This window comes from Rhinichthys klamathensis, unplaced genomic scaffold, assembly GCF_029890125.1.
Source record: "Rhinichthys klamathensis goyatoka isolate OS25496 unplaced genomic scaffold, OSU_Roscu_1.1 h1tg000365l_1, whole genome shotgun sequence".
NCBI classification, from domain to species: domain Eukaryota; kingdom Metazoa; phylum Chordata; class Actinopteri; order Cypriniformes; family Leuciscidae; genus Rhinichthys; species Rhinichthys klamathensis.
The window spans coordinates 154632-181478 of NW_026606874.1; the positions used below are offsets into that span (position 1 = coordinate 154632).

Below are 26847 nucleotides of genomic sequence, written 5' to 3' on the forward strand. Positions count from 1 at the left end.
TTCACACAAACATTAAACACCAACATGGTAACACACATGAAATTTTAAAAATGCAATAAACATTAATTTAACAACATTAAATGTAACATAAAACCCTAATGTACATAACTTATTAGAAAATAACTAAGAAAACTAAGAAGAAACATAGTTATTTCAACAAAAATAAACCAAATGTGAAGTGTCATGCAGGGAATTGTGGGAATGTCAATTTACGGTTTTTCACTTTAAATTATACAATGAGTTGTTCTTTTCACTTTCAAAAACTGTAAATTTAACGGTATTTTACTGTAAAAATTACATTAAATGTACCGTTAGATCTATCACAGTTATTTACCGTATATAGTAAGGAAACTTTCTGTTAACCAATTAACAGTTTTGCACTGTAGCATTTTTACAGTCTTTTACCGTTAAAATTACGATCATTTTTTACAGTGTACCATAACTGAACGTCAGCTCTGTCCTGATGCTTCCTACAGCTCAGCGATTGAACTGTAAAGACAGTAACAATGACGTTTACCATGTCAATGTTTACCATATCAATCCGAGCGCAAACTAGTTATTCAACCCGAACCTCCATCGCAAGGACAACTTGAGCAGGACATATCTCAGTGATACACTACTCAGTTTGAGGTACATTATGAGATGTTGCAACTGTAAGTTCTCACCATCAGCATTAACAAGAGTTTGTCCAACAAACCGATGTGCGTATTTCTAATTTATTGCGGTGCACATGCAGGAACTGTATCAATAACGGTGCATATGTCCGCCCAGCACTAACGTGAATGACTGATGTAACAAACGTTTGTAAAACAAATCTTGCTCCATCCTTTATCTTTACTCAAAGTAGTAAGAACGACTGACAATCTGCACTCACAGCTGCTTAGCATAAGTATTTCAGTAAGACAGTAATAACGTCGGTTAGCCAGAAACTTACACAGTATAAAACACAAAACTAAGTATTTTGAACACCTGCATGATAGAAAATATATAGGCCTACATCAATAATTATTCATACTTACAGGTTGTGATTCTGAGGAGCAAGCTGGTCCAAATAAACTGGGTACTGACTCATATTTCAATAGCAAGCGTTTTGCGAATCCCGTGTTGAATTTGAGAAGCAGTCGTCAGTAAAATGACGTTTGAGGACTGGTCATGTTGCTCACGGGCAGACAACGTACAACATAGGCGGGCATTATGCAAATGTATCTTCTAGTGACATAGAACCGTAAAGCAGTATGATTCGAATAAAAAAGGACTCATATTGACGGTTCAGAGTTGATTTTTCTTTTGGGAGACAATAACTTTATTTATCGTGCACTTTCGACTTTACAACTTTTCAGAACGTTTATATTCACAAACAGCTATATTACAGCTATATTACTCATATAATGGTGTCAATGCAGGCAGATCAATAATATTGTTGAATATTAAATTAAATGTCCCCAAGCAAGCCAAAAGCCAAAGGCGACAAAGGCAAAAAAGGCGAAAAAGGTGACAGTGGCAAGGAACCAAAACTCCGTCAGCTGACAGAATGGAGAAAAAAACCTTGGGAGAGACCAGGCTCAGTCAGGGGCCAGTTCTTGAGGCAGCATTATAGGTCATAAGTCAGATTGGATTGGAACATTCAGAATATTATCTAGTTTCATCTGGTTGAAGATCGGAGTCACACCGGTATGGAGTCGGGTTTGTTGAGGATCAGTGCCGATGGCTGTCGTGTCGATGAGGCCTTCACAGAGGAGAGTCTAGTTGACACAATCTCTGCTGACACTTCAGGGATGCGTTGTGGTCGTGTCTAGGCGCAGGTCCTCCATCTGATCTGGATACGGCCCTGATCCGGCTGACTACATCACACAATAAAATACACACAATAAATGTGTACACAAAAGAATACACACAATAAAATGAATACATTACCCTTAATTTAATTTAAGAAAGTTTTTACACATAATTTAATATAGGCTATTTCTTTTAAATTAAATCAGTTTAGCTTAGTTTAGATTATATTATTTAATTTAATTAATTTAATTTAATTTAATTTAATTTACAGTAGTATGTTTAACATTTGTTTTTAAATTAATTTACTGAAGTTTAATTAATTCAAAGACTGGTATCAGTCACTGAGTGAAGCAACTAGACTCTGGCGACCAGGCACAATGTACAGTAGGCGGCGGTAATACTCCAAAGCAGTGAGCGGCCATTAAACAACAAGAAGAAGAACTTGAGCATTAGCAAGAGCAGAGCAAGAGATGACTTGATTAACCTATAGAAAATGAAGTTTCTGGATCGCCGCTTTTAAACACAACACGTATATATATATGTGGCATCTTAAAACATGTACGAGTGAGCATATTGTCATGTACTATTTTCGAAATGTGACGCGATATAATTCCATGTTATTGGGAGGCAGGTAAGATTAGGTAGAGAGTGTAACTGGCATTTCATTTTTAAATATTCATCATAGTTGCTGCAAGTCATGGTTTAAATTTTATGCGCTTAGTATCAGATTTCTACCAACATTATGAGGTATGTGAAGATGTGCGAATTGTTCCGTTGATGTTGTTGTTATTTTTTTCTTGTCTTTTTTTCTATCGCTTTAGTAGGTTGTGATTGTTGATGATGGTTAGCATTGTTAAAATATTAATTTATGATGTTCATCCCCTGACTGAAAAAGCTTCAATTAGATGACATAGATATATAATGCACCTGTATAACGCTCTCTGGGATTATAACGTTAACGTTACTTATTTTAAATAACTTCATAAACATGATTAATTAATGTATTTATTTGCATATGAACATGTCATTAATATAATATATATATTAACGCATATTAATTATTTTAATTTAATACAGGGCAGTGGAACTCCAGGACTGGATTTGAAGAACCCTTCAGTGGGATGACAGTAAAATGAGTTTTGTGTAGAATTTGCTTTCATTTATTTAAAACCTGTCCTAGGCCATAGGTTGTGTAAACAATGCTGAAGTGGTTTTCGGCAGATGAGTCCGGCTCTGCTCATGGAGTGAGTATTAAACATGCTTTTGTTAAAATATCTCATAATACAGATTATTTGTTGTGATGTATATTTAATGCCTCTGCCTGGGAGTGTTTAATGTGGGAATGTCTTGGAGTGAACTGCATCTTTTTTTGAGAAATAATTCTAAATGTGTCATGTCAACGTATGTATTTATTTGGTGAGATGCCGTGTAGTAATCTAGTCATCCGGTTATTATCGCAAAATAAACCCCTTCAGGGTAACGCAAGACCCCAAACACACACCTTCCACGGTGGGATCCTGATCACCCTGGGTGATTTATGATAACAACCTTCTGAGTGTATATTATCCATTACATGTATGTTCATGGTCATTAATAGATTTTTTGCTTGTCTCAGGCTCCTGGCTCCCCGTCGGTGGACACCGGAGGCACCGATATAAGATTTTCTGAGATCACTGAGCAGCTGACGCAAATGCAGGAACTTGTGGCTCATCTAAAAGAGTTGATCAGGGAGAAGGATGCAGCACTCGGCAATAAAGATGAACAAGTCAAGGTAACTTTCAATTCTGAAAAATATGTTCGATGGTTCAGTGGCCTGATGCCCACTGTTTTTATTTAATTTATTCAAAAATGCATTAAGATGCTGTTCAAACATACAATTACTTGAAACATGTTTTTAAGAAGAGCCCTGTCCTGCTCATATTGCCCATCCCCCTCGAAGTGCAGAGCAGGATATACAGGTGAAACTCGAAAAATTAGAATATCGTGCAAAAGTTCATTTATTTCAGTAATTCAACTTAAAAGGTGAAACTAATATATTATATAGACTCATTACATGCAAAGTGAGATATTTCAAGCCTTTATTTGTTATAATTTTGATGATTATGGCTTACAGCTATGAAAACCTTTTCACAATATTCTAATTTTGAATTTGGGGTTTTCATAAGTTGAATTACTGAAATAAATGAACTTTTGCACGATATTCAAATTTTTCGAGTTTCACCTGTATGACAAAACATATTTGGGAGGAAATAAAACTAAACTTGGCTTAGTTCCAAAATTTTGTGTAATTTCTATTGCTTTCCGTGTTCTTGGACTTTTAATGTTTAACTTATATAACACTTTACAATTCATAAACGGTAAAATCTTAAATTGCACAAGAATTACAGCCCCAAGGAGCTAAAAAAAACAACTAAAAAGCCTTCTGTCAGCATCTCCATTATTTTCAATGGCGTCTACTCTGCTAGCGCAGTTACCCTGAAAGTCTGTCATCTGGATGCTGACAATATTGCTCATTGCACTTTGTTCAGGGAGCGGGTGTCACATGACGCATGATGTGGCACATAAAAATGTCTTCTCAATCTCAACGTACACACAGAACCACATAAATTAAATATAAAACAACATACCAATGCAGTTTTACTCTAGACCCTTGTGTGCATGGCGTACTGTTAAAAGCGGCATACAACTGCATGTTATGGTTTCAAATGAGAAAATATCAAAGAAAATATACATGGACAAAGAATAACTGCACCTACCAGATCCTCACTGTATTCATGTGCAGGCACGTCTTCAATATGTTTACACTACTCCTACTCATTAACTGTCACCCACTCGCTTCATTGACACGAGCACGAGTAGAAGCACTGTCTTTAGGGAAAGCGCCTTCAATTATGCTGAATATATATCTTATACAAAAGATATAAAAGTTATTTATATATTTTTCTGTAGTGTGTCATCATTAAGAAATATCGGTAACACTTTCATAATAAGGGTCATTAGTTAACTACCTTAGTTAACATGAACTAAGAACGAACAATAATTCTTCAGCATTTATTAATCTTAGTTAATATTAATTTCAACATTTACTAATAAGTTATTAAAATCAACGGTTGCATTTGTTAACATTAGTTAATGGACAGTTGTATTTTTATTAACTAACATTAACAAAGATGAATAAATACCGTAACAAATGTATTGCTCATTTTTAGTTCATGTTAGTTAATAGGCTACATTAACTAATGAACCTTATTGTAAAGTGTTACCGAAATATCAGTTTACATTTCCAAACATTCTCTTTGCCATTAATTGTAGTAATGCAGTTAATTGTTGTATGCACAATGAGTCTGATGACAGCTGGTATGCTCCATACAGAGATCTGATCTCACCATCATCAAGTCTGTCTGGGATTACATGAAGAAAAAAAAAAAAAAAAAAAAACTGATACAGACTGAATCCAGAAGAACTGTGGCAATGTCTCCAAGACGCTTGAAGAAATACCTACCTGAAAAACTATGTGCAAATGTACCTAGAACAAAAGCTGTTTTAAACGCAAAGGGTGCTCACACCAAATATTGATTTGATTTAGTTAATAGAAGTGAATGGATAAATCAAATCTATTTATGACATTATTTTTTAAAATCATCAAAACTTTACAGGATTTTTACTAGTGCTGGGCAACGATTAAAAAATTTAATCGCGATTAATCGCATGATTTCTTGCGATTAATCGCATTGTTACGCGCAATATTGAATAATGAATTCTAAAGTAGTGTATTGCGCACTTTTGATTTAAATGTACTGCTACAAAAGTGCAATAACATGTGGTTTGCAAAAACTTTAAACAAATAAGGTGCTTTTATACCAGCAGTATTCCCTTTACACAGTATCAATAAAATATTTCTTGTAAATCTCAACTTAAACATTAACGTAATCAAATCAAATATTTAAACAAAGCTATTTGCCACTGCCAGGGCATTACCTTTTATCTAGCTTGTTAAAAAGAGTCCAGTTTTCTTTTCTTTTTTTTTTCTGAACAGGTATCTTGTATCAGGGAGCAGCAGAAACAGTCTATGTAGTCAAAGGGTCATGATCACTACTACAGATATAAGTCGACCAACGTTACTTCTCTGATAGCAGCTTAGGTTTGGTCATGGCATGCCATGGTTTCCCACGTAAGATTACATTAAACAGAGGTAAAGCCCAATTTATACTTCTGCATCGAACTCACGCCGTAGCTAGGGCTGGGCGATATGACCAAAATCTCATATCACGATAGAAGTCATCTCATATCCCGATAACGATATATATCACGATATACTGTAAAACTTCAAATAATAGCCCGGGCTTTTATTTTCCCAAATCGCCGAACTGCACCGGCTTGTATTTGAGGCAGGCGTCTATGAGACAGGCCTTTCATTTAGTGTAGGCCTAGAGATAACGAAGATTACGTTTTATTTATAAATGTGTTTAACAAATCCGTTAATCTAAGAATTAGCCTAGGCTACTTTATTATGTCTAAAGGGGGTCGCTCACCGGACGAGAAGCGCGCGCGCCGTGTCTATAGCAACTCGAGGTATCGCACACCGGACGCGCGCTGTCAGTTTATGGCCAGCAAATTGTTATGTTTAAGGACATTATGGAATTAAGATCATGTCTGTACTATGTTATGATAGTACTGTACAATTAAATACAATCGTTGCTTAGTCTGCAGTCTGAACACTTTACCCCAGAGCGTCCGTTAACTGAATGAATTGGGAATATCACCTGAAAATCCGATAATAACAGCATCAATTTGAATTCAACCAGCTGATTTCTGTAAATGAATGTACAACTAAATGTATGTTGCAGCACAGGGTGAAGTCAGTATATAACGATAATTGTACATTTAATATAACCATAGCTTTTAGATTATTGGCAGAATTAAAAAAAACGAAACGATGTGACAGCCATGGGCTGAACAATACATTACTGGTAATATCCATCGAGCCTATGAACTTGTTGCCCGAAACACATCAACAAGAAAGAATGAAGGCTATACCCTGTAAAACGATCTCCTTCTCTCTCCGGCCTCCGCTAACTCTGCTTGCGCTAACAACTCCGCCCAGATGCGCGCAATCTGCACCACAGAACTGGTTTAAACAGACGATCTGACGGGTTTTAGAAGATTAAATACAAACCGAAACTAAAAAACAGACCAGGCCTCTATTTGAGACTGGCGTTTATTTATCCAAACCACCCTAAAATGGTCAATACAACAAATAGAAAGTTAACCAAACCATCTAGCCCCTCGTTTAGGAACGAGCTCCTCGGTTTGTTCTGGCTGGTTCTTCTCCTGCTCGGAAACACCCGGTTCTGTCACCCCTTCATTCATGCTGTTATTCACGTTTCTGCCTGCATCCCCATGGTGGCGTGAAAGATTGCAGTCATCCAAATTTTTGCCGTAAACAATGTTTTTTTGCGACACCACGATATAAACGATATGGCATAATATGAAACGATAGGCTTTTTATATCGTCCATCCGATATATATCGTCATATCGCACAGCCCTAGCCGTAGCTGTGTAGCGCGCGTACCCTGACGTGCATCTCTCCAAAAATTTAACGTCAATTCTACGCGTACTGCAAGCGCTGTGATTGCTAGAACCGCTCCCCGGGTTTCACACTCTCCCTCTGCATGTGTAATTGCGCGTCAACGACGCAGATTTATAAATGAAAACCAACGCGTAGTCTATAGCGTAGAGGCTCCGGCTTAAGTCCGACGCAGAAGTATAAATCAGCCTAGAGTGAGGTGAAGTGGTCGAGCACAGGTGCAGCGACAAGCGGGTGCGTTCCTGTGAAACTGTTGCGGTCATGCTCGCCTCACGCACGCGCCCGCGCGTTGCCGAAGTTGAATTGTCTAACTTTTTGTACACGACGCGCAGCACAAATCATTGGAAGAGAGACTGATCCTTGGCTCGCTGTTTGTGAGTTTCCAGAATCTAAATAGTTATCAGGACATCAACAGGAGGGAATTCACATGGCAGAGCATCCCCGCTAAACTAAACGCAGGCCTATCAGGTAAAGTTATGTATAATTTTAATTTAAGTTAAAAAGACTACAGCTGCGTAGCGCACAGAAGCCGTTGCATGGTTACTATCCATAGAGCGCCTGTCATTCACTCGCGGGGCGCTGTCTCCCTTTCTGTTCACCTGAGAGAACCTGCCAAAGCCTCTCCACTGCTTGTTTGGGTGGGTTATTTGCTGGCTGACCAACATCCCACCCCTCCTGTGATCATGGTTTGACTGTAGGCCTATGTGTATTCAGAGCCAGTGAGCAACGGACTTTCAAAATAATAATAATAAAAAAAACTGCGTTAACGCGCGATAAAAAAATTGTCGGCATTAATTAATAAATGCGTTAACGCGATAATAACGCGTTAACTTGCCCAGCACTAATTTTTACACAAGTGCATAACACTTTTCACAGTACTGTAGCTTTGTAGGTAGGTTTCTTCAAGCGTCTTGGGGACATTGCCACTGTCCTTGTACATACAAAAATCTCAAAGGATTATTACAATTAATGGCGAAAGGAATGTTTGGAAATGTAAACAGATTTTTCCTACTGACACACTATAGCAAAATGTATAAATAACTGGCTTAAAACATTTTTTTTTTTTTGGTGAAAATACTAATGTGCCTAAGACTTTTGCATAGTACTGTGTGTGTGTGTGTATACTGTACATGTGCTGTACTTATTCAAGAAACCAGTTCTTTATTTGCTCTTGTTTCAAATGTCCAAAATAGGTGTGACACTTGAAGTAAAAAATAATAAATGACAAGATACGGACATTAGGTTTCCAACTGACAGCAATGTTTTGTAAATGCAATAAGGATTAAGTTTATATTTAAGTGATTCAGTGAAGAGTTCAGTATTACTTAACATTTAACTATATTTCTGTACCTGAAAACTATTGTTATACCTGCCTGAAATCACTGTTTTTTTATTTGTATCTTTGTTCTATTGTATTTATTTGTGGCTATTGCTTGTAATTTGATTATTTGTTTCTTATTTTATTACTGACTTTATTTTCTTCAACCTCCTATGTTTAAACATCAAGGACATTTTCCATTACATAACCCCTTTAAATAATAAAAAAAGAATAATTCCTGATTGAATTATCACATATTACAAATTGATTCACAATATGTTTTTATCACTCTATAATCGCTGCTATTTCTAATATATTAATGTTTAAATAAGAGGTTCTGTAGCTCTGCTTGATCCATTCCAGAGGCTTGTGCATGAGCTGTGATGTCTTTAACTGAGAGTAAATTTCACGCTTTTAGGAGCTTCTAAAAATCAGTCTAGAATGAATTGAAATTTGATGCGATTTTCAATTTTTTTAAATTAAAATTCATGTCTGTATTTAAAGGGATAGTTCACCTAAAAATTAAAATTCTGTCATCATTAACTCACCCTCAAGTTGTTCCAAACCTGTATGAATTTTTCTTTAGTTGAAGTTAAAGGAGGATATTTAGAAGAATAAGGGTAACCAAACAGTTGATGGACCATTGAGACTTCCATAGTATGAAAGAAAAAAATACAATGGAAGTCAATGGTGCCCCACAACTGTTTGGTTACCAACATTTTTCAAAATATCTTCTATTGTGTTCAGCAGAAGAAAGAAATTCATACAGGCTTGGATCAACTTGAGGGTGAATAAATGATTAACTTTTTTTGGTTGAACTATCCCGTTAAAGGGTTAAGTTGACCCATAAATGAAAATTCTGTCATTAAATACTCACCCTCATGTCATTCCAAACCCATAAGACCGGGTCAGTATTGGCTGGTGCCTGCGTCAGCACCACACGCATAGTGCTCACGTGAACGGAGTCGGAGACTCACACGGAAGAGAAGAAATTGTTTAATAAAGTTTTCGTTTTTTTGCGAACAACAAGTATTCTCGTCTTTTTTAAGGTTTAAAATTAAGGTTGAACCACTGTAGTCACATGGACTATTTTAACTATGTCTTTATTAACTTTCTGGGCCTTGAAAGTGATGTTTACTTTGCAGTCTATGTCGGGTCAGAAAGCTCTCAGATTTCATCAAATATATCTTAATTTGTGTTCTGAGGATGAACACAAGACGAATGTCTTACGGGTTTGGAATGACGTGAGGGCGAGTAATTAATGACAGAATAAAAATTTTTGTGTGAACTATCCCTTTAATGGGCGTCTGTTAGGACTGCAGAAGTCCTGTCTGTTTGTATGTTTTGTGCACACATAAGGATATGAAATAGTCAGTCCTATACACTTTTAAGTCTGTGGTGCTCACATTTATCTTATTCGATTTGTCATGTGACTTGTATGTGTTTTTTTTTTTTTGGTAGGAGCTGACAGAACAAATGCAACTCTTGCGGAGCGAGAGAGAAAACTTTCAGTCAAAGCTGGAGGCAGAGCGTCACATTACTCGGGCTCGGGTCAGAGATCTAATGGAGAAACATGAGGCTGAGCTCCTCAGGGCTGCTAATAAACACGAGGCTGAGATGTCAGAGAAGGAGCAGGCCTTACGCAGACAGCTTGAGACTCTTCAGCGCTCTATATCACTACCTGCAGACGCCTCAGCAAACCAATCCACCTGCATCACAGCTCAGAGAGTCACAGAGCTGCAAGGTAGTCAACTATGCCACATACTTGCAGAATGTCATCTGCAGTTTGACCTTTGTTTCTCAAATGACCTTAAACCCCTGTCCCATCCCAGTGACTTTATTGGTTTAGACACCAATAAACATGTTCTTAGTAGGGTTGTGTGATATTGACAAAGCCCACCAATATTTTCTGTGATTTTGTCAATAATAACAATCATTCGACAATATTTTGTGTGTGTTTATGCTGGTATCTTGGCTGGTTTAGGCCTTTTGAGGACAGCTGGATCCCAAAACCTTTTATATTCTGTGCTGTAGTCTGTTAACTGCAGTGACAGAAATTAACTTTTCCACTATGAGGCATTATTTGCCCCCATAACTGATTTTAACTGATTTTTTTGCCTTTTATTAGGGCAATTCATTTTTCAAACCTTATTAGATGAATCAGATAAACACACTAAAACATGCACAGCCTGGGTAGTTACTTTTGTAATTTTATTTTGTGGGATGATTTTAGGATTGCTGTGTCCTCCTGTCACCGCATTGTTGAATCTCTCAGTGGCTTTGTTTTTATATTTCTTTCTGTTCTCTTCTGTCCAATTTAGCTAAAGTGAAACTGAAAGATTCCGAGGTCAGTAAAGCAGAGGCAAAGTTCTTAAAGATGAAAGCATGGTCCAAGTCTCGAATTAGGCAGCTCGAGCAGGAACTCAAAAAAGTTCAGGTGAGAAAGTATATTGCATTTTTCGTCAGATTTGCACGTAAATACTCGGCTAAATTTAATTATCTTCTTTCTGTTTTTGACTTCAGTCTGGAGTATCTCTTGATATGTCCCCTGACATCATGTCCTTACATGGTCGCATTACTGAATTGCAAGAGGAGAGAGAGGAAATGCTCAGTAAACTGGAGCTGTATGAAGATATGAAGGCAAAAAATGGTATAAATAAGTGGAACCAGTGTTTCAGTGTTTTGAGTGTTTGGGCTAGTATTATAGACCAACAATTAAAATATCAGGTATATTATAATTATATGCACTGTTTTTAATTATTGGGATATATGCATACTGTATGTGTCAGTTGGATATATGTACAACCCCATTTACAAAAAAGTTCCTGAAAAAAAAATCAACTCTATGCAAAGTGACCCACATTTGTTTTTTGACCCCTGAAAATGTTTTCAATTCAACAATTTATTCTTGGAGCCACATTCAGATTCCGATACTTCTGGGACTGAACCGAAACACGATAAGTATTTTCCCCCCATGTTTGAACTGTCATCATTGCCATATAATGTAACGTAGATTGCCAAAGTAAACTACTTTGTAGTAAAAAGTATTTGTATTTTATAAAAATAAAATAAAGATGCTGCCATCAAAGTCATTCCTATTCTCATTTGAACTTACTGCTAGTAAGAATGAAGTACTCAATAAATATTGATCCATGGGATTTAATATTTCGTCTTTCATTTAAAAATATTAACACAACTTTTAGCTTAGGGAGTTTGCTGAAATTTGGTTGTTACTATTTATTTTTGCTTAACTATATTTGGGTTAACTTTGTTAAAAACTTCTTCAAAACCAGCATAATCGAATAAAACATGCTTCAATGATAAAGAGTTTTGACAGAAAGAACATTTTGGTGGATCTTCTCCTAGTATTAAAAACATGTGCGTCATCCTGGAATGGCCTATTCTGCAATGGGTATAAACAATCTGGTCCCATCGGTTATTCGGTTTGAGATTTGATAGAAACTTCTTCCAACATTGGGGCTGATTTCATGAAGTTTGTTCATAGTATATAAATTGGTTGATGCATTAAGTGACTTTTTTTTGGAATTAAAAATTCTACAAACATGTGTGTCAAAAAGGAACATCACTTTCAAATTTGAAACATTCCATGTAAAATCCTGATAGTTTTACCATACATTTTTCTTGCCACAAACAAACAAAATGCATCAACCATTCGATTAGACTAATCACTTCCAAGTTCTCGAGAATGTGGGTACTTGTGTCTATCCCTAATTTGCATGTTGTCTTACGGTAAGATTTTGTTGTATTGACAGATGAACTGCAGAAACAGCTTATGGAATATAAGGAACAGCAGAGGAAGATGCAGGCCGACCTTGAGCAGGTGACCAAGAGGGCAGCATCACAGGCAATGATTTATTTATTTTACTTTTATGACTTTATTATAAAAGCAATGATTGTCAGGGACAGCCATTTCAAGTTTTATGTAGCATTTGTCACTAGAGTGTTCAAATGGCACTTTTAAAAGTTAACAATAGTATTTAACTAGCCTCACTAGTCTAGTGAAGTGGGTTGAATTGTGTATACAGTATATATATATTTCTGATAACAGGGGAGTGAGACTTGCAGCATGGATGATGTGCAGGTGATGGAGTGGCAAGAAATGGTTACCATGGTGACGGAGGCAGAGAGGGTTCGTGATCAGGGTCACGAGAAGAACGTCATGTCCTTCAGAATAAGCCACATCGAGGAGGAGAGAGAGGGTGAGGATGCATATGCTATACATTCACAAGTGTTTCAAAAAGAAGAATCATAGATTCTACCTAAAATGTAATGACGGCTGTTAGGTAGACAAAGCAGAAAGCATGATCAATTGTGACATAATAGTCCCCGGGTGCATGTCTACACGGTCAAGTGTTGCAGGGTGTACCAGTGACATTTTATTAGCTATATTAATATATCACAGTGCTTTTTAGGTAGTAAGACTGAAATAGTATTTTCTTGTAAAACAGCCCTTAGTTTTTTGGACAGCCCTTCATTGTGTGTTTTAAGCAAGTCATACTTCGAGCACCTCAGTGGCTATGGTGCCTCTCTTGTCTGTTGTTCAGTTCAGTGAACCACTTTGAGACATCTGAAACAAGAGTGAAAACCCACCAAGGGTCCAACTTCTTGACAATTTTTGTAAGAAACACAAGCACAATAACATGCTGTACTTACAGTACTGTACTGTACTTACGCCTCTAGTGTCCTTGCTTCTATGGCGAGCAGCATAAGACCACACATTTAAAAGATGCGTTTCTGCATTGTGTTGTTTATTATTTTGCTATTGCAAACATAACTTTGATTTAAATGAACGTTTTGGTGGAGCAGTCTTCATTAACTTGAAACTGTAATTCATTCAAGTTTTCATCATTGATTTCATATAAATTTGACACTTGATTGCTTTTGCTCTGGTGTGTCTGTTTTGTTGGCACACTCAGACATCCCACCTCTCCTGGAAGGTCCGGGAGTTTCCCGCATATTGATAGCGGCTTCCTGGAGGCCACATATTATATGCAATATCCCAGAAATCGAGCGAGTGAGAGAGAAAGCCTGTTTCCACCTGGTATTAAGATGCGTTAAGTGGTCAGCCAAGACGCATTGCCATTACTCCTGGTAGTATCATGTGTTTCGAATGCATTTTCTCTGACCTCTTGCGTTCAGATTTTGAGGGGGTGTTGTGCGATCTCCTGGAAATTAGTTTTTGCAGGGTGGGATGTCTGCACAAGTGCGTGACATTTGCTTACCATTTGTTTATTTATCCATTTGTTAAGAGGTTCTGTTGTCCTTACTTGCTATGAATTGTGAAAGAGGATAAACCCTTTACAAAAATGTCTGAGATATTTGGGTTTCTTACACCTGTTTTCACACTGGAAGCGTAAGCAGAATGCAAAGCCGAAGCAGCTTGTGCCCATTGTGCTTTCAGACTGGCATCATTTCTAGCGTGCAACCGAACTTTAGCTGATGCTTTAGTCCTCCAGTCATTGTCAGCCTATCATGTTCTTTTGTTTACGATCGCAGCATTCGCTGCTGTGATATGCCAATGTTCCCTCCTCCTACGTACTTATGCCATATAATCATTTAACATGTTAAACTAAATAATTTTATATAAATGTATTGTATAAACTGTGTGTAGTCTGATATAAATTTGTTTTGTCATGTTTTTTTAAGCTATAATTTAAATTGGTTGAACATGCTTACATTTACACACTGATTAAAGTCATATTGGGACTACGTGAAACACAATAGACCTAACTTATATACTTTTATGTAAAAATTATTCTTTTTTCATGTCAATCATGAATAATACAGTGTTGCTTTAACTGAGCGTAAGCTGAGCAGCAAAAATAGATTCTGCACTGCACGGCACTGCCGCTTCAACTCTGCTCCTGCTACACGCATCTAGTGTGAAATGAGCCTTACTGACATGGTGGCATGCTTAATGAGTTTCAAAATGTTTTTTTGATTACATTTGTTTTGTAACACTTCTCTCCCACCTATTGGCCCTGAGACCCTCCTCCTCCCCATCTCTGCCTCTGTTCCTGCTCTGCATGATGGGTGCAGCCACTGAGAACAGTTTCCCATCAGTTTTGTGCATGCAGGTTTCATTGCCTCCATCGGTCGCCCCTGTCTGTACTACCAGCAGTTTTCTGCAACTTTTCCTCCTCTAAGGAAACTCTGGCAGTACAGACGCGGCTGGCTCATGGGGTCCTGTCCTTCATCTGTCATTTTGTCTTCCTTTTTTTTTCTTTTCCAATTACCTGACTTCAATCTCTGCACAAGACTGTGCTATAAAATGAACCGTTAGCAACTGTTTACGTGATGTTGTAAAGTTCAGGCTTTCAGCCATTTAAATTCTGTAATCATTCACTCACCCTCATGTCATTCGGAACCCGTATGACTTTCTTTATGTGGATCATGTGAAAAACGAAGATTTAAAAAAAAAAAAAAATTGTCTTAAGCCCAATTTATACTTCTGCGTCAAACTCACGCCGTAGCTACGCCGTAGGTTGTGTGTAGCACGCGTACCCTGACGTGCACCTCTTCAAAAATGTAACAACGCGTCAATTCTACGCGGACGCAAGTGCTGTGATTGGTCTGCTAGAACCCCTCCCTCGGGTTTCACATGCTCCCTCTGCATGTGTAATTGCACGTCAATGCGGACAACGACGCAGAAGTATAAATGAAAACCAACTCTTAGACTACAGCGTAGAGGCTCCGGCGTAGGTCCGACGCAGAAGTATAAATCAGCCTCTAGGCCTCACTGGATTTTGTCTCACTGTATGTATGTAAGTAAGTAAGTATGTATTTATTTATTTTGTTCATACAGTTACACTTAGTAGGGTCTTTTTTTTTGTGAACACCTTTCATGGAAAAAATATCATACAGGTTTGGAACAACATGGAGGTGAGTAAATGATGATAGTTTTTATTTTTTTCCTCCAGACAATTCAGTGGGGTCCAGTTTTGTTGTTTATATTTATTTGTTGTGCCCTCTTATTGTCTGTTGGTTTAAAACCTGGTGCTCACTGATACGTATTTTCCACTAACTGAAACAGACTCCACAAATTCTTTATAATTCCGAATTTTGGAAATATTTTGGGGAAAATTGCAACTTGAGGTTTCCATAGAAAAATCATTTGATGTCATCAAACAACACACTGCATTTTGCCAGATGTTACTGGTGCATTCAGTGTGAACTGGCCCTGTAGTCAGACTAGACCAAAATACAGCATTTTCGACAAAAGAACCAGAAATGGGTTAGGCGTATGCAGAAAAGTAGTGTTTTCTCTCAGAATTGCTCATAGGATGTTTTAAGTAGCTAAAGACTTCAAGTGTGGGCTGCCATCCTCAGGGAATGAGAACAGCAGCACAGCCAGCTCCTCTAGAAAGTTTCCCAGCTGACATGGAGGGCGATAAATGTGGATACAATATGGAGTTTTACAGGAGCTGTGACAGTAACAGCATGAAACTCAAAAGAATTATTGTTGTATAGAGAAGAGTAAAGTTGAGTATTTCTATCTGTTGGAAATGAAAAGACCCAGTACCCCCACCCCTCCCAACCTGACGGGGAGTGTGAGAGAAAGAGAAGTATCACTTCAGGTGATTTTGTCCACATATTGCTGTGACCGAGACGAATTGTTATAACTTCTTAAAAATATCTTCAAAAACATGTTTATCATGGTAATTTGCACTTTAATTATTATGATGGCTTTGAGTGAACTTCTGTTCCGTAGTCATGCCTTGAAAACCGAATTTGTAATGCGTGCTCCTTCCTGCTGCTTTCCGACTTTTTACCACTCTCTGATCTGCACTAGAATTACCTGGCTGTCTCTCCTCAACCCTGATTTTGTACTCTGCCCTTAAATATATTTGATCCATTACCTTTGTCTTGTGGCACAAAACTGATTGAGGATGACTGGTTGTTTCCTGGCTGCTCCGATCCAGCATTAGCCAATCGGCAACAGGAAGTGGAGGAGGAGTTGGCCCAGGCCCATGGACTGAAAAGCAGGAAGCCTAAATATTTCACCCCACGCAGCCTGCAGGTATGAACTAAAGTTACTACATAAATTACATACAGATGAGTGACAAATTAAAGGAAAATGTGTCTTAGTCAGGTTTTAGGCCACCACGTGCCGCCAGATTGATGCCGTCAATTTGGTATTGATTCCAAAAGTTTCCAAAAAATTTGAACTAGTGTTTTGATGATAGTGGCGGTGAGTGCTTTCTGCCAGTCCAAAATCTCCCATAGGTGTTTAGTTGGGTTGAGATCCTGGTGACTGCAAAGGCATAGCACGTTTTGCATCATTTTTATACTTATATACTTTATTACTTTATTATTATATATATATATATATATAATAAGTCCTTTTCCACTATAAAGGTCATGCACATTCAATGAGGGTGGGCTTTCTAATTTTGTTTTGGACAATGAGGAGCCTTTGAGTCAAAAAAGTGGAGAACCATGCTGGGACAAGTGGACCCAGAACATGCCAGCAGTATGTCCCCCCTACACACACAAACACACAGCCATGGGTTCCTTCAGATTTAACTTTAATTTGTCACCCATCTGCATTTAGTCTTTTTACATTTTTGCTGTGTTGCAAAGTTGTAGTTTAGCAAAAAAAAATTGATTTAAACCATTCACTTGGCCTTTTCATTTCAAACTTGTATGACTTTTCCCCAATGAACAGAAAGTAGATGATTTGAAGAATAGTAATGCTGCTTTTTTTCCATATACAGTAATATAATCATACAGTTACCAGGCTCTGAAAAGTAAAAAAAAAAAATAGGACTGTAAAAGTAGTCCATATTAACTTGTGTGAAATAAGTCTCTTCTGACACCATATGATTTAAGACATTGTTCACTGAAACCCTTTCCCTTTCTCAAATGTCATTCACATTCAAACATGGTGTGCGAAGATGCACTGTCAGGGTTGTCAGTGTAGCCAAAGGTTATTACTAGGGGTGTGCATTGGAGACAATATCTGTATCTGTAACAAATGCAAAATAATTTTTATCTGTATTTGTATTCGTTTAAAACCAGAAGTGGGCAGGGCTTTAACCAGAAGTTCGTAAAATTACACTAGAATCCTGTTTTAAATGTAATTCTGTTCCCTTCATAGTTGTCATTTAACAAATATACCTTGTATAACTCATAAAATATTTTATTTGAATTCTAATTATACTTCTAATCATCGGAGCTGATTGCCTCGTAGGCAGTGCTCTGACATTTAACACAGTTGCACTTTGGGCGACCCAAGTCCAAGTCCCAGCTCAGTAACCTTTCCCGATAAATATTTCAATATTTTATAATGAAAACAATAATACTAAATGTTAAAATATATTACAGTTATGCAATGGCCATGTCTCTTTTCAAATATAATGAGTCTTTTAAGTGTCTTTGTATGATGTATTATTCTATGTACAATAGACAATAATTGTCTCTTCATTTTAATTGGACGGCAATACTTTCAGTCTTGTCTGGCAACTTGATGAATAAGTTTTGTGTGAATTGAACAGCTTTAAGGTTTCAGATGAAACAACACTGTTATGGAGTTATTAGCTACAGTTTTCAACTTCATAGATCATACAGTTCCGGAGTTAAAGTGTTGTAGCGCCCCCTATTGCCATCATTTTACAAAATTGGTGTGCATCCTCAGAAAGTCCTGGGGCCTCGTGTATAAAACTTTCTGTAGTTTTCATCCTAAAAGTGTGCGTAAGCACAAAATCTAGAATTTGCTAAATACGCCAGAACCTGCGCAAAATTCCCTTTATAAAACCCAGTCAGCGGAAGATCTCCCCGAAATAGCCATATATGGAGCTTACAACAACTCGTTTTACTATGCATAAGGTCATCTGCGTATCATTTCCATGCATATTCCATACAAGTGATACCATATTCAAAGGTGCAAGGCATTAAGAAAATATGAGATACAGACTATGTGCTGTCACATTACATTACTAAAAAATCATTCTGTTTTCTTGCCTTGTTTTAGGATAAATAAATCAAAACTGTATAACATTCCAGAGAACGTTTTCAAAGAAGAGTTATTCTCAGTCTTTTCCATTGGCCAAATAGCATTTAATTAGTATTTCATTACTTTAAACAAATAAAATGTAATGCAATTTTGTCCATAAGGTAAACATATATTTTAGGATGTTTATATATTTTTTAATGTTAACAGATAGGCCTTATTTTTTGCAGTGTAAATAATTGTAAGACCCACCCGTCACTGATAAAACATTTTGCAAATAAAATGTGCATATCTTACTGTTTCCTACTGTCTGTCTGTGCACGACAGGACACCAACAGCACAGCTGCGTTCAGCAAAGTTTGTGCAGTACTGTGTTATCGGACTTATTCAAACCTGCCAATGGACTATTTGAACACTGAGCGAGTCCTTCGGTGTCTGTTGTCATTATAGTGTCTATGTTGCTAAGCCATCTGCTTAGATGGAGTCAAGTGCGTATCATTGATTATTTCTTGCGCAAAAATATTTTCTCAGAGCGCGCTATTTAGAACACAAATTAAAGCGGAATTATCATGCGCCAAGCACTCCTCGATGTAGTTAAAACATTAAAACACAACATGCCACAGGAAATTTTAATTAATAAAATGTTGTAATTTGGATAATAATTTCATAAAATTTCAGTGCTTAACTCCATTAATGAGTGGCATATTTAATCTAAATGTGTCAGATGTAAAACAGAGTTCAAAATTGTTCTGTTTACTTCATTACTTCGCTCACTCCAGTAAAAGAGTGCATGCACGGTCTAGAGCATCGGTTCCCAACAGGGGGGTCGCGGCCCACAAGGGGGCGTCCGATCTCTGTGGGGGGTCGCGTCATATTTTGAAAGGTTTGAGCAATGAGCATTAAATAAAAGTCCTTAACTTTTTTCTGTTCAAAATTTACAAAATGTATATAATGAGCGAGTTCATCATGAATCCATTTTCCAATCCGGGTCTTATCCTGAACCACTATGGTACACCTATAATAAGTGTTTACATTTGGGACTATTTTACACTGGTTCGGATCGCTGCCGCTGCGGAGTAGCCCAGTACCTGCATGACTCGTCATAGACGTACACAGAGAGATGTAGTTCCGGCTACAATGTTCTTCCGAAAGACGCATTATTCTGTTAATAAATGCAGAAGTTTATTATCACTCGCTATAGCGCCAAAAGTGTAAAAAATAAAGCCTCACATTGATAAAGCCTCACAAATAACTTGCAAGTATTGAGGCCCCAGACAGTAGTCATTTAGTAATAGCCTATATTCTTTCTTTTTTTTACCTACACACCACTGTGAATATTTTTGTTTTTGCATTTCAAATAGTGCCAATTTATAGGCTTCTCCTAGGCTTACGTTTTTAAATTACAAAGGGCCTACTGATGTTTTTGTTATTGTATTGTCAATATTATAGGCTATTATTTGTGCATAAACATACCGTTTGTTTGAAAAAAACATATTTTGTCATCCTTGCTGCAAGCTTACAAGAGCGATAATATCATTAAATGTGAAGGGGGGCCCTAAAATATTTTCTTGGGAAAAAGGGGGTCTCAGACAAAAAAAGGTTGGGAACCACTGCCCTAGCTCACCTGTTATCCAGCAAATTTGTCTGGCGAATATTTTTCCTATTATTCGGTACAATTATTTTTGACGCCATTATCCGTGCCTTTACGCATAAGGTATTTGGCAACTGGCACATCCCTATTATTATTATTTTTTTTTTTTTTTTAAATGTCTTTTAACCAATCTTGAATCTCAAAGTTTGAAGATGTGGAAGAATGAAAGAAAGCCATACAGGTTTGGAAGGACTTGAGGGTGAGTATAAATGATGACACAAATAACTCTCCTGTTAAATTTGTAGATTTTTCCCCCACTCACGTAGAAGTAATTACGGTATTTGTTTATTTTAAAGAAGTGGTAGTAAAAAATGTTTTTTTTTTTTCATTTCTTTCTACAGGAAGACTTGGAATTTCATAATAGGCAAGACCCGATAGGTCCCAGTGATTGCGATGTGAATGGAGAGAATATGGGTGGATGGTGGCCACAGCACAGTGCTGCAGATACAGGTGTGAAACTCACTAGACACTGTCCGTGTTCTAAATGTTTGATCTGTGCAGTTTTTGGTCTTGTTTTGGTCACACAGCAGTGTGATGACCTTCCTCTTTTTACCTTGGGGCACCAGCTAATGAATTTCACATTGACATTATAAGAATGATTGTCCAAGTGGATCATATTAAATTTACATATTAGATTATATGTTCATTTGGAGGGATTTGCCTTCTTTCATTAACCATTTTTTCATTCCAAACAATGGTAACACTTTACAATAAGGTTAACATTAGTTAATGCATTAACTTACATGAACTAACCATCAGCATTATATTTATTACTGTATTTGTTAATCTTTAACGTTAGTTAATAAAAATACAGCAGTTCATGTTAGTTCACAGTGCATTGACTAATGTTAACTAATTCAACTCTTGAAATTAACATTAACAAAGATTAGTAAATGCTGTAGAAGTGCAGTTCATTAATAGTTCAAGTTAACTAATGTATTTAACTAATGAACCTTATTGTGAAGTGTTACCCAAACAAATAACTTATTATTTATCAACTTACATTAGATATACAATGTCTAATGCAAATTAGAAAATACACACTTATTTATTTTTTTATTTTTACACCAATTCAAATCAGTGGTTCTGAACCTTTTTGACTCAAAGGCTCCCAATTTTTAAAATATTTAATCTGGTATTTCTGCTGTAATTATAACAACATCATTAATGTTTTTATTAACAGGGACTGGGATTGTTGTTGATGTATTAAATTAATCATGATTCTGTGTTAAGACCGTGACACACTAAACCGATATCAAATAACTAGTGGCGACAAAAGTCTACTGTGTTGTCGTCTCACATCTCTTGCATCTGGACCAAAAAGTTGCGCTTTAACACATTGCATAGTCAACAGCCAACTAGCACATACCGGTACTTTCTGTGCCTACATGAGAGGAAATAACTGTCTATACCAGCAGCTGGCAGTATTCTTTCAAAAAGGGAAACTGAAGCTGCAAATGTACAAACCGTAAACAAAGCAGCGTTTGCTTACCATTTTGAATATGAATCATGTCGAACAGTTAGTCCTTACTTTCTTTATTCCAGATGGCCATGTCATTATGAAAATATTTGCGTAATTGGAATGCTAAATTAAGAATATGCAAAATAAGAAGAGCCTTTTTGGTGTCCTGTCTTGATTATGTCCTTTACTTTTCCATCAGTTTTGTTTTCTTCTCAGAGTGATATCTCTCTATCTTTTCATTCTGCTTTATTTTTTGGTGAGCATCCACTTTGCTGGTGATGTGCGTTTTTGTTTTTGTGTTTGTTAAATATTTTGCTCTACACAAAATAAAGTATGATTGGTGAAAGAGAACTAATGTAAAACATATCAATACATTCATGTTATGTTCAGTTTATTGCACTAGCCCTTTGAGAAATGGTACAAGTGCGCGGGCAAAAGAGACATGCGCAGAACAGTTCAGTTAAGTGAATTCTGGCTTACAACAATGTCTCTTTATTGACTTGCACAAACATTACAACAATTCACTTTATTTGTCATTATTCATGTGGATGAACTATTTGTTTTTTGTTTGTTTTTTCACTTGTTTAGATGGTTTGAGGTCTGTTGTCGAGGAGCTTGAACTGGAGAGAAACCAACTACAGGAGCAGATTTTGGTCCTTGAGAAACAATGTGGAGATCTAGAGGACCGTCTGCAACTTCAGGCTCGCATTGAATTACTACAGGTACACAGAAACTGTTTGGACTGTACGTATTAGGCACTATCATTATACGTGTCAGCAATTACACTGCTTGCCAACTGACCTTTTGCTAAGCCCGCTTTCTCGGTTACTGCTGCTGTAAATCATGCAGAGAGAAATTACTGGATTGAAATACCTTAAAAATAATTAAATAAAGTGGAAATGAATCATGCCTAGTCACTTTATTTAACTTCCTATAATCCGTGCAGAAGCGATACGTCCCATCCGATGAAAAGTGTAATCATGATAATTTATTCCAAAAATCAGTACCAAAGTTGTCCAAACGGAGATGTGTGCTCTGTTGATATACAATAGTTTTGTTTGAGGTATAATTTAGAATAGTGGTTCCCTAACTTTTTAGGCATTAACATTCTTCTGCGTACCCCCTCTCTTCCACTTAGACTGCAGTCACAGCTTTTCCATTAAGGCAGTGGTTCTGAAACTGGGGTACGTGAGGTGACAGAGGGGGTACGTGAAAAAAATGCAGAGTTTTGGCCTTCATTTAATTCTAACCCACCTTAATAACATTAAAACTGAGCATGTATTTCTAGTAGGTAAAATGCAGTAAATGCATGACATCCAATCAAATTACCTCAGCAAATCGCGGTACATTACTGCCGTTCTCGACAATGTACCTTTGTAAAAGTGGGGATTTAGCACTTACTAGCATGAAGATCAAAAATAGACACGGACTGTGCATAGAGATCGATTTAAGATTCAAACTCTCTTCGATACAAAAACATACCCTGTGTGAGTTCTTGTTTTTAATATTGATCATATATTATATGAGCAAGAATGCAACGTTTCTGAATATCCACACGATTGCAAATGTAACATTGATTTTTACAACAGTTCAGCAAACCAAAAGGTAATATTAAGCGATGTTCAGTTTAAAGAGTATTGTCAGTATTTTTTGCTAATTTTGCAACAAAATAATAGGTCCAACGAGAGTGTGTAGTTCCGAAATAGTTCCACACCGGTGTTTTCATCTTCGGCTTTGAACGAATCGTGAAAGTCAATGTTCATTTGTCATTTGTTACACTTTTTTCAACAACAACAACCGCTCGTTCTATGCTTCATATGTCATTATGCCAGTTCTATGTCATTACACATGCGCAGTACTTTCAGTTTTGTTTTTCAATCCGATTAAGTGTTTACATGTCCTCTCGATCATGTATACTGTATGAATAGGTCATTGAATCATTGACTCTTTCAATTCGTTCAAAGCTGCAGATTCGTTCACGAAACACCGCTGTGTGTTGCAGTTCTGCTGTGGCTTTCGTTGGAACTATTATTTTGTTGCAAAATAGAGCAAACAATTCTGACAATACTGTTTAAAATGTACATCACTTAATATTACCCTTTTGTTTGTTAAGCTGTTGTATAAAATCAATGTCATTCATTTGTAATTTTGGGAAAAATTGCATTCTTGATATCAACATTAAAAACAAGAACTCAGACAAGGTATGTTTTTGTATCGAAGAGAGTTTGAGTCTTAAAATGATCTCTATGCACAATCTGTCTGTATTTGTTTTTCATACTAGTAAGTCCTCACTTTTACAAAGGTGCATTGTTGAGAATGGCAGTAATGTAGCGCGATTTGCTAAGGCATCATACTCTGCACGTAATTATAATTAATTATAATGTGTATGTAATATGTAATTATACTCTGCATTATATGCATGCTGCTTTTGTGGATGCTGGACGTCATGTATTTGACCTGGTATGGCATTTTGACTGTTAAAAATATGTCGGTTTTAATGTTATTTTAAGGTGGGGTAGAAATAAATACACACAAACAAAATGCTGAGTTTTGCCATTCATTTAAATTTGGGAACCACTGATTTAGTTTAAGTTGTTAATTGCTGAAAATCTTATTCTGATCCACTTCGTGAAGAAGATGCATTTGTGAATGCATATCTCATTGAAATCCGCACATCATCCAAAATACAAGCATGTCGCAACGGGTCACAAAAAAGGCGATAGCCAATGAGCTTTTGATATAAGTCAACTGCATTAAATGCATATATATATTCATTGTACACTCTTGTACGATCAGAAACAAATATTTGATTTAGAAAAGGGAAAAAAAAACTGTCTAGCTTCTCAGGACAATATTGTACAGTAATTGCTTCAGCAACAACATTTACCATATTTTTGTATCATCTCTGTAAAATTACACTTAAAACTATCACAGACCTACAAAATCATACAACATAATGGGTTGACAGCAAGAGTTGCCCATGTATGTTTTGTCACTAATATTTTTAAGATGCCGAGGCTTATTGAAAGGTCAGTTTCTGCTTTTTTTTCCCCAACATTTTTTTTTGACATCTTGTTGAATCTTTGTATGATGTATAATTTGGTTGCCAGTTAATTACCTGAACTATATGCGACACTCCTCTAACGCAGGCAACGCTTGGTTTAGATGAAGGTGATCAAGCATTGTCCACATCTCAGGTTTGTTTATGTTTGTGTAAGCTTCCAAAAACACGTCTGATCGTGTAACCTTCTCTTTGTTCTTGTTTCATCACCGTCCTCTTCACACAGTAAATAAGTGTGCAGTTCACAAACAGGGTGTGTAGTGATTTTTAACAGTTTGAGTTAAGCTAGGGCTGCACAAATAATCAAAAATATAATTGTGATTTATGTTTATGGCTGACACGATTAGCTAAAGCCTGGCTCACACTACAGGAGTTTTAGGCCGATTTATGCCCGATTTTCCCCTCCCGAGAATCGGAGAAAAAATCTTGTCGAGGACCTCGATCGGTTCTGATGTTCGGCACAGATTATCTGGTAATGTGAGGCATTCACAGATCGAATCTTGCACCTCCCGATCTGCTCTTACATAAATCGGGCTCGCCCCGATCATATCAAACATGTTTGATATTTATCGGGATGAGCAAGATTGTGATTACGTCAGTACTGTCACAATAGCCAATAAGTAGGGCTGTCATGGTGAAGGAATTTCCATTGAGGTAATTTTGAGTGACTCAACAGCGCGATGCGCGCATTATCTCCATTTATCCATTTATTGCTAAATAAATAAGCATAATAGCCTACAGTATAATAAATAATAATAAAATACTAAATGCATAATAAAGGCATCTGAAATAATAAGTAGCCTACAATCTAGTGTTGTCAAAAATATAGATTTTTCGATATCGATCCTGAACCATCTGCAACTCTTCCGTCTTCTGCAGGATGCATGCGATCTTCAGTAGTGAACGCGCCAGAGAGAAATGCACATTTCATACGGATTACATAAGCAGAGTGCAGTCTGTAGTCTGTTTTCTTTCGTTTTGAATTGTTCTGTTTAAAAGTAGACATGTCTGTGAGGCAAGTAGGCTATCTTATACGCTGAGTTTCGGTTAATTTATCAAGTATCGCCGACGCCTCCGTTTCGTGATTATCTATCGTCTGCTATATTTACTTCTTATTTATAAAAATCCAGGCAATTGGTTGATGAAACATTGTTTAAAATTAAGATACAATTAATACAAAACGAAATTCGATTTAAAGAAAGGTTTTGTGCTTTCTGTTTGATGTCTTTGTGAAGGTTTTAAAGCATATTTTAAAGTCGCTTAGCGGTCATGTCCGTGACATTGTTTTTTCCTCAAATGCCAACACGAAAAATAAAATAATATGAATATTTTATGTTCTGTGGAGACTGAGAGCCCTTTCTTCATCCGGTGGGTAGTAGCTAGGCTATTACTTTGGTTTGCACAGTGTAATTCACAGAATTAGGCCTAGGCCTACACAAAAATATTTTCATTATAAAATATTTATATTCATTATAAAGTTATATTCATTCAAAGATGGGTTAAATGAAACAAGCTGTTAATTATTTTAATTTTAACTTTGAGCTCCACTTTACAATGCTCAGCTGAGCAGCAATGGGCATTGAGCAACGCTGCTGATGCGTTACCTTATAGAGATCTATGGCATTGATTCATTGTATTGAACAGAGCTGACGCCATTCATTAGAAATATCCTTATTAAAAGGATGATATTTTTTTTTAAAGATTTCGCTTTCCTTAGTCACACGGCAACCTTTTCACGAATATGACTTGATATGAAGGACAGATATTTTGTTTAGCCTACATCCATCTTTCCGCTTCCGATCTGTTGCGTGAGATCACGTGAGGCGCTTTCTCTGGCACGAATCTTAATAACATTGTGTAGTGTGTGATGCGCCACGATTTTCAAATCTTGTAGTGTGAGCATGTTTAAGATTTGAGGTAAGAAAATCTGCAAAGATTCTCCTTAAGTGTGAGCTGCAACCAGATTTCCAAATCGGTTAGGATTTTAAAACTCCTGTAGTGTGAGCGAGGCTTAATTG

At 36.8% G+C, this 26847-nt stretch overlaps 1 protein-coding gene across 3 annotated transcripts in view; it reads left to right on the top strand.

Annotated features, from left to right (window-relative positions):
• The first annotated feature begins 2289 nt into the window (after positions 1 to 2289).
• The window catches only part of si:ch211-220f16.2 (golgin subfamily A member 4), a 72746-nt gene continuing 48188 nt past the window's right edge, over positions 2290 to 26847 (top strand). The window contains exons 1-11 of one of the 3 annotated variants that reach the window (XM_056233260.1): positions 2290 to 2305; positions 2854 to 3020; positions 3392 to 3547; positions 10144 to 10426; positions 11004 to 11119; positions 11206 to 11332; positions 12456 to 12547; positions 12752 to 12902; positions 16626 to 16723; positions 20648 to 20756; positions 22357 to 22490. In XM_056233260.1, coding sequence (XP_056089235.1) covers positions 2976 to 3020; positions 3392 to 3547; positions 10144 to 10426; positions 11004 to 11119; positions 11206 to 11332; positions 12456 to 12547; positions 12752 to 12902; positions 16626 to 16723; positions 20648 to 20756; positions 22357 to 22490 — 1311 coding nt within the window. In that variant the 5' untranslated portion in view covers positions 2290 to 2305; positions 2854 to 2975. Of the gene's footprint in view, positions 2306 to 2392; positions 2408 to 2853; positions 3021 to 3391; positions 3548 to 10143; positions 10427 to 11003; positions 11120 to 11205; positions 11333 to 12455; positions 12548 to 12751; positions 12903 to 16625; positions 16724 to 20647; positions 20757 to 22356; positions 22491 to 26847 lie in introns of those variants that run through there. The other 2 variants (XM_056233259.1, XM_056233261.1) reach the window with 2 other exon arrangements.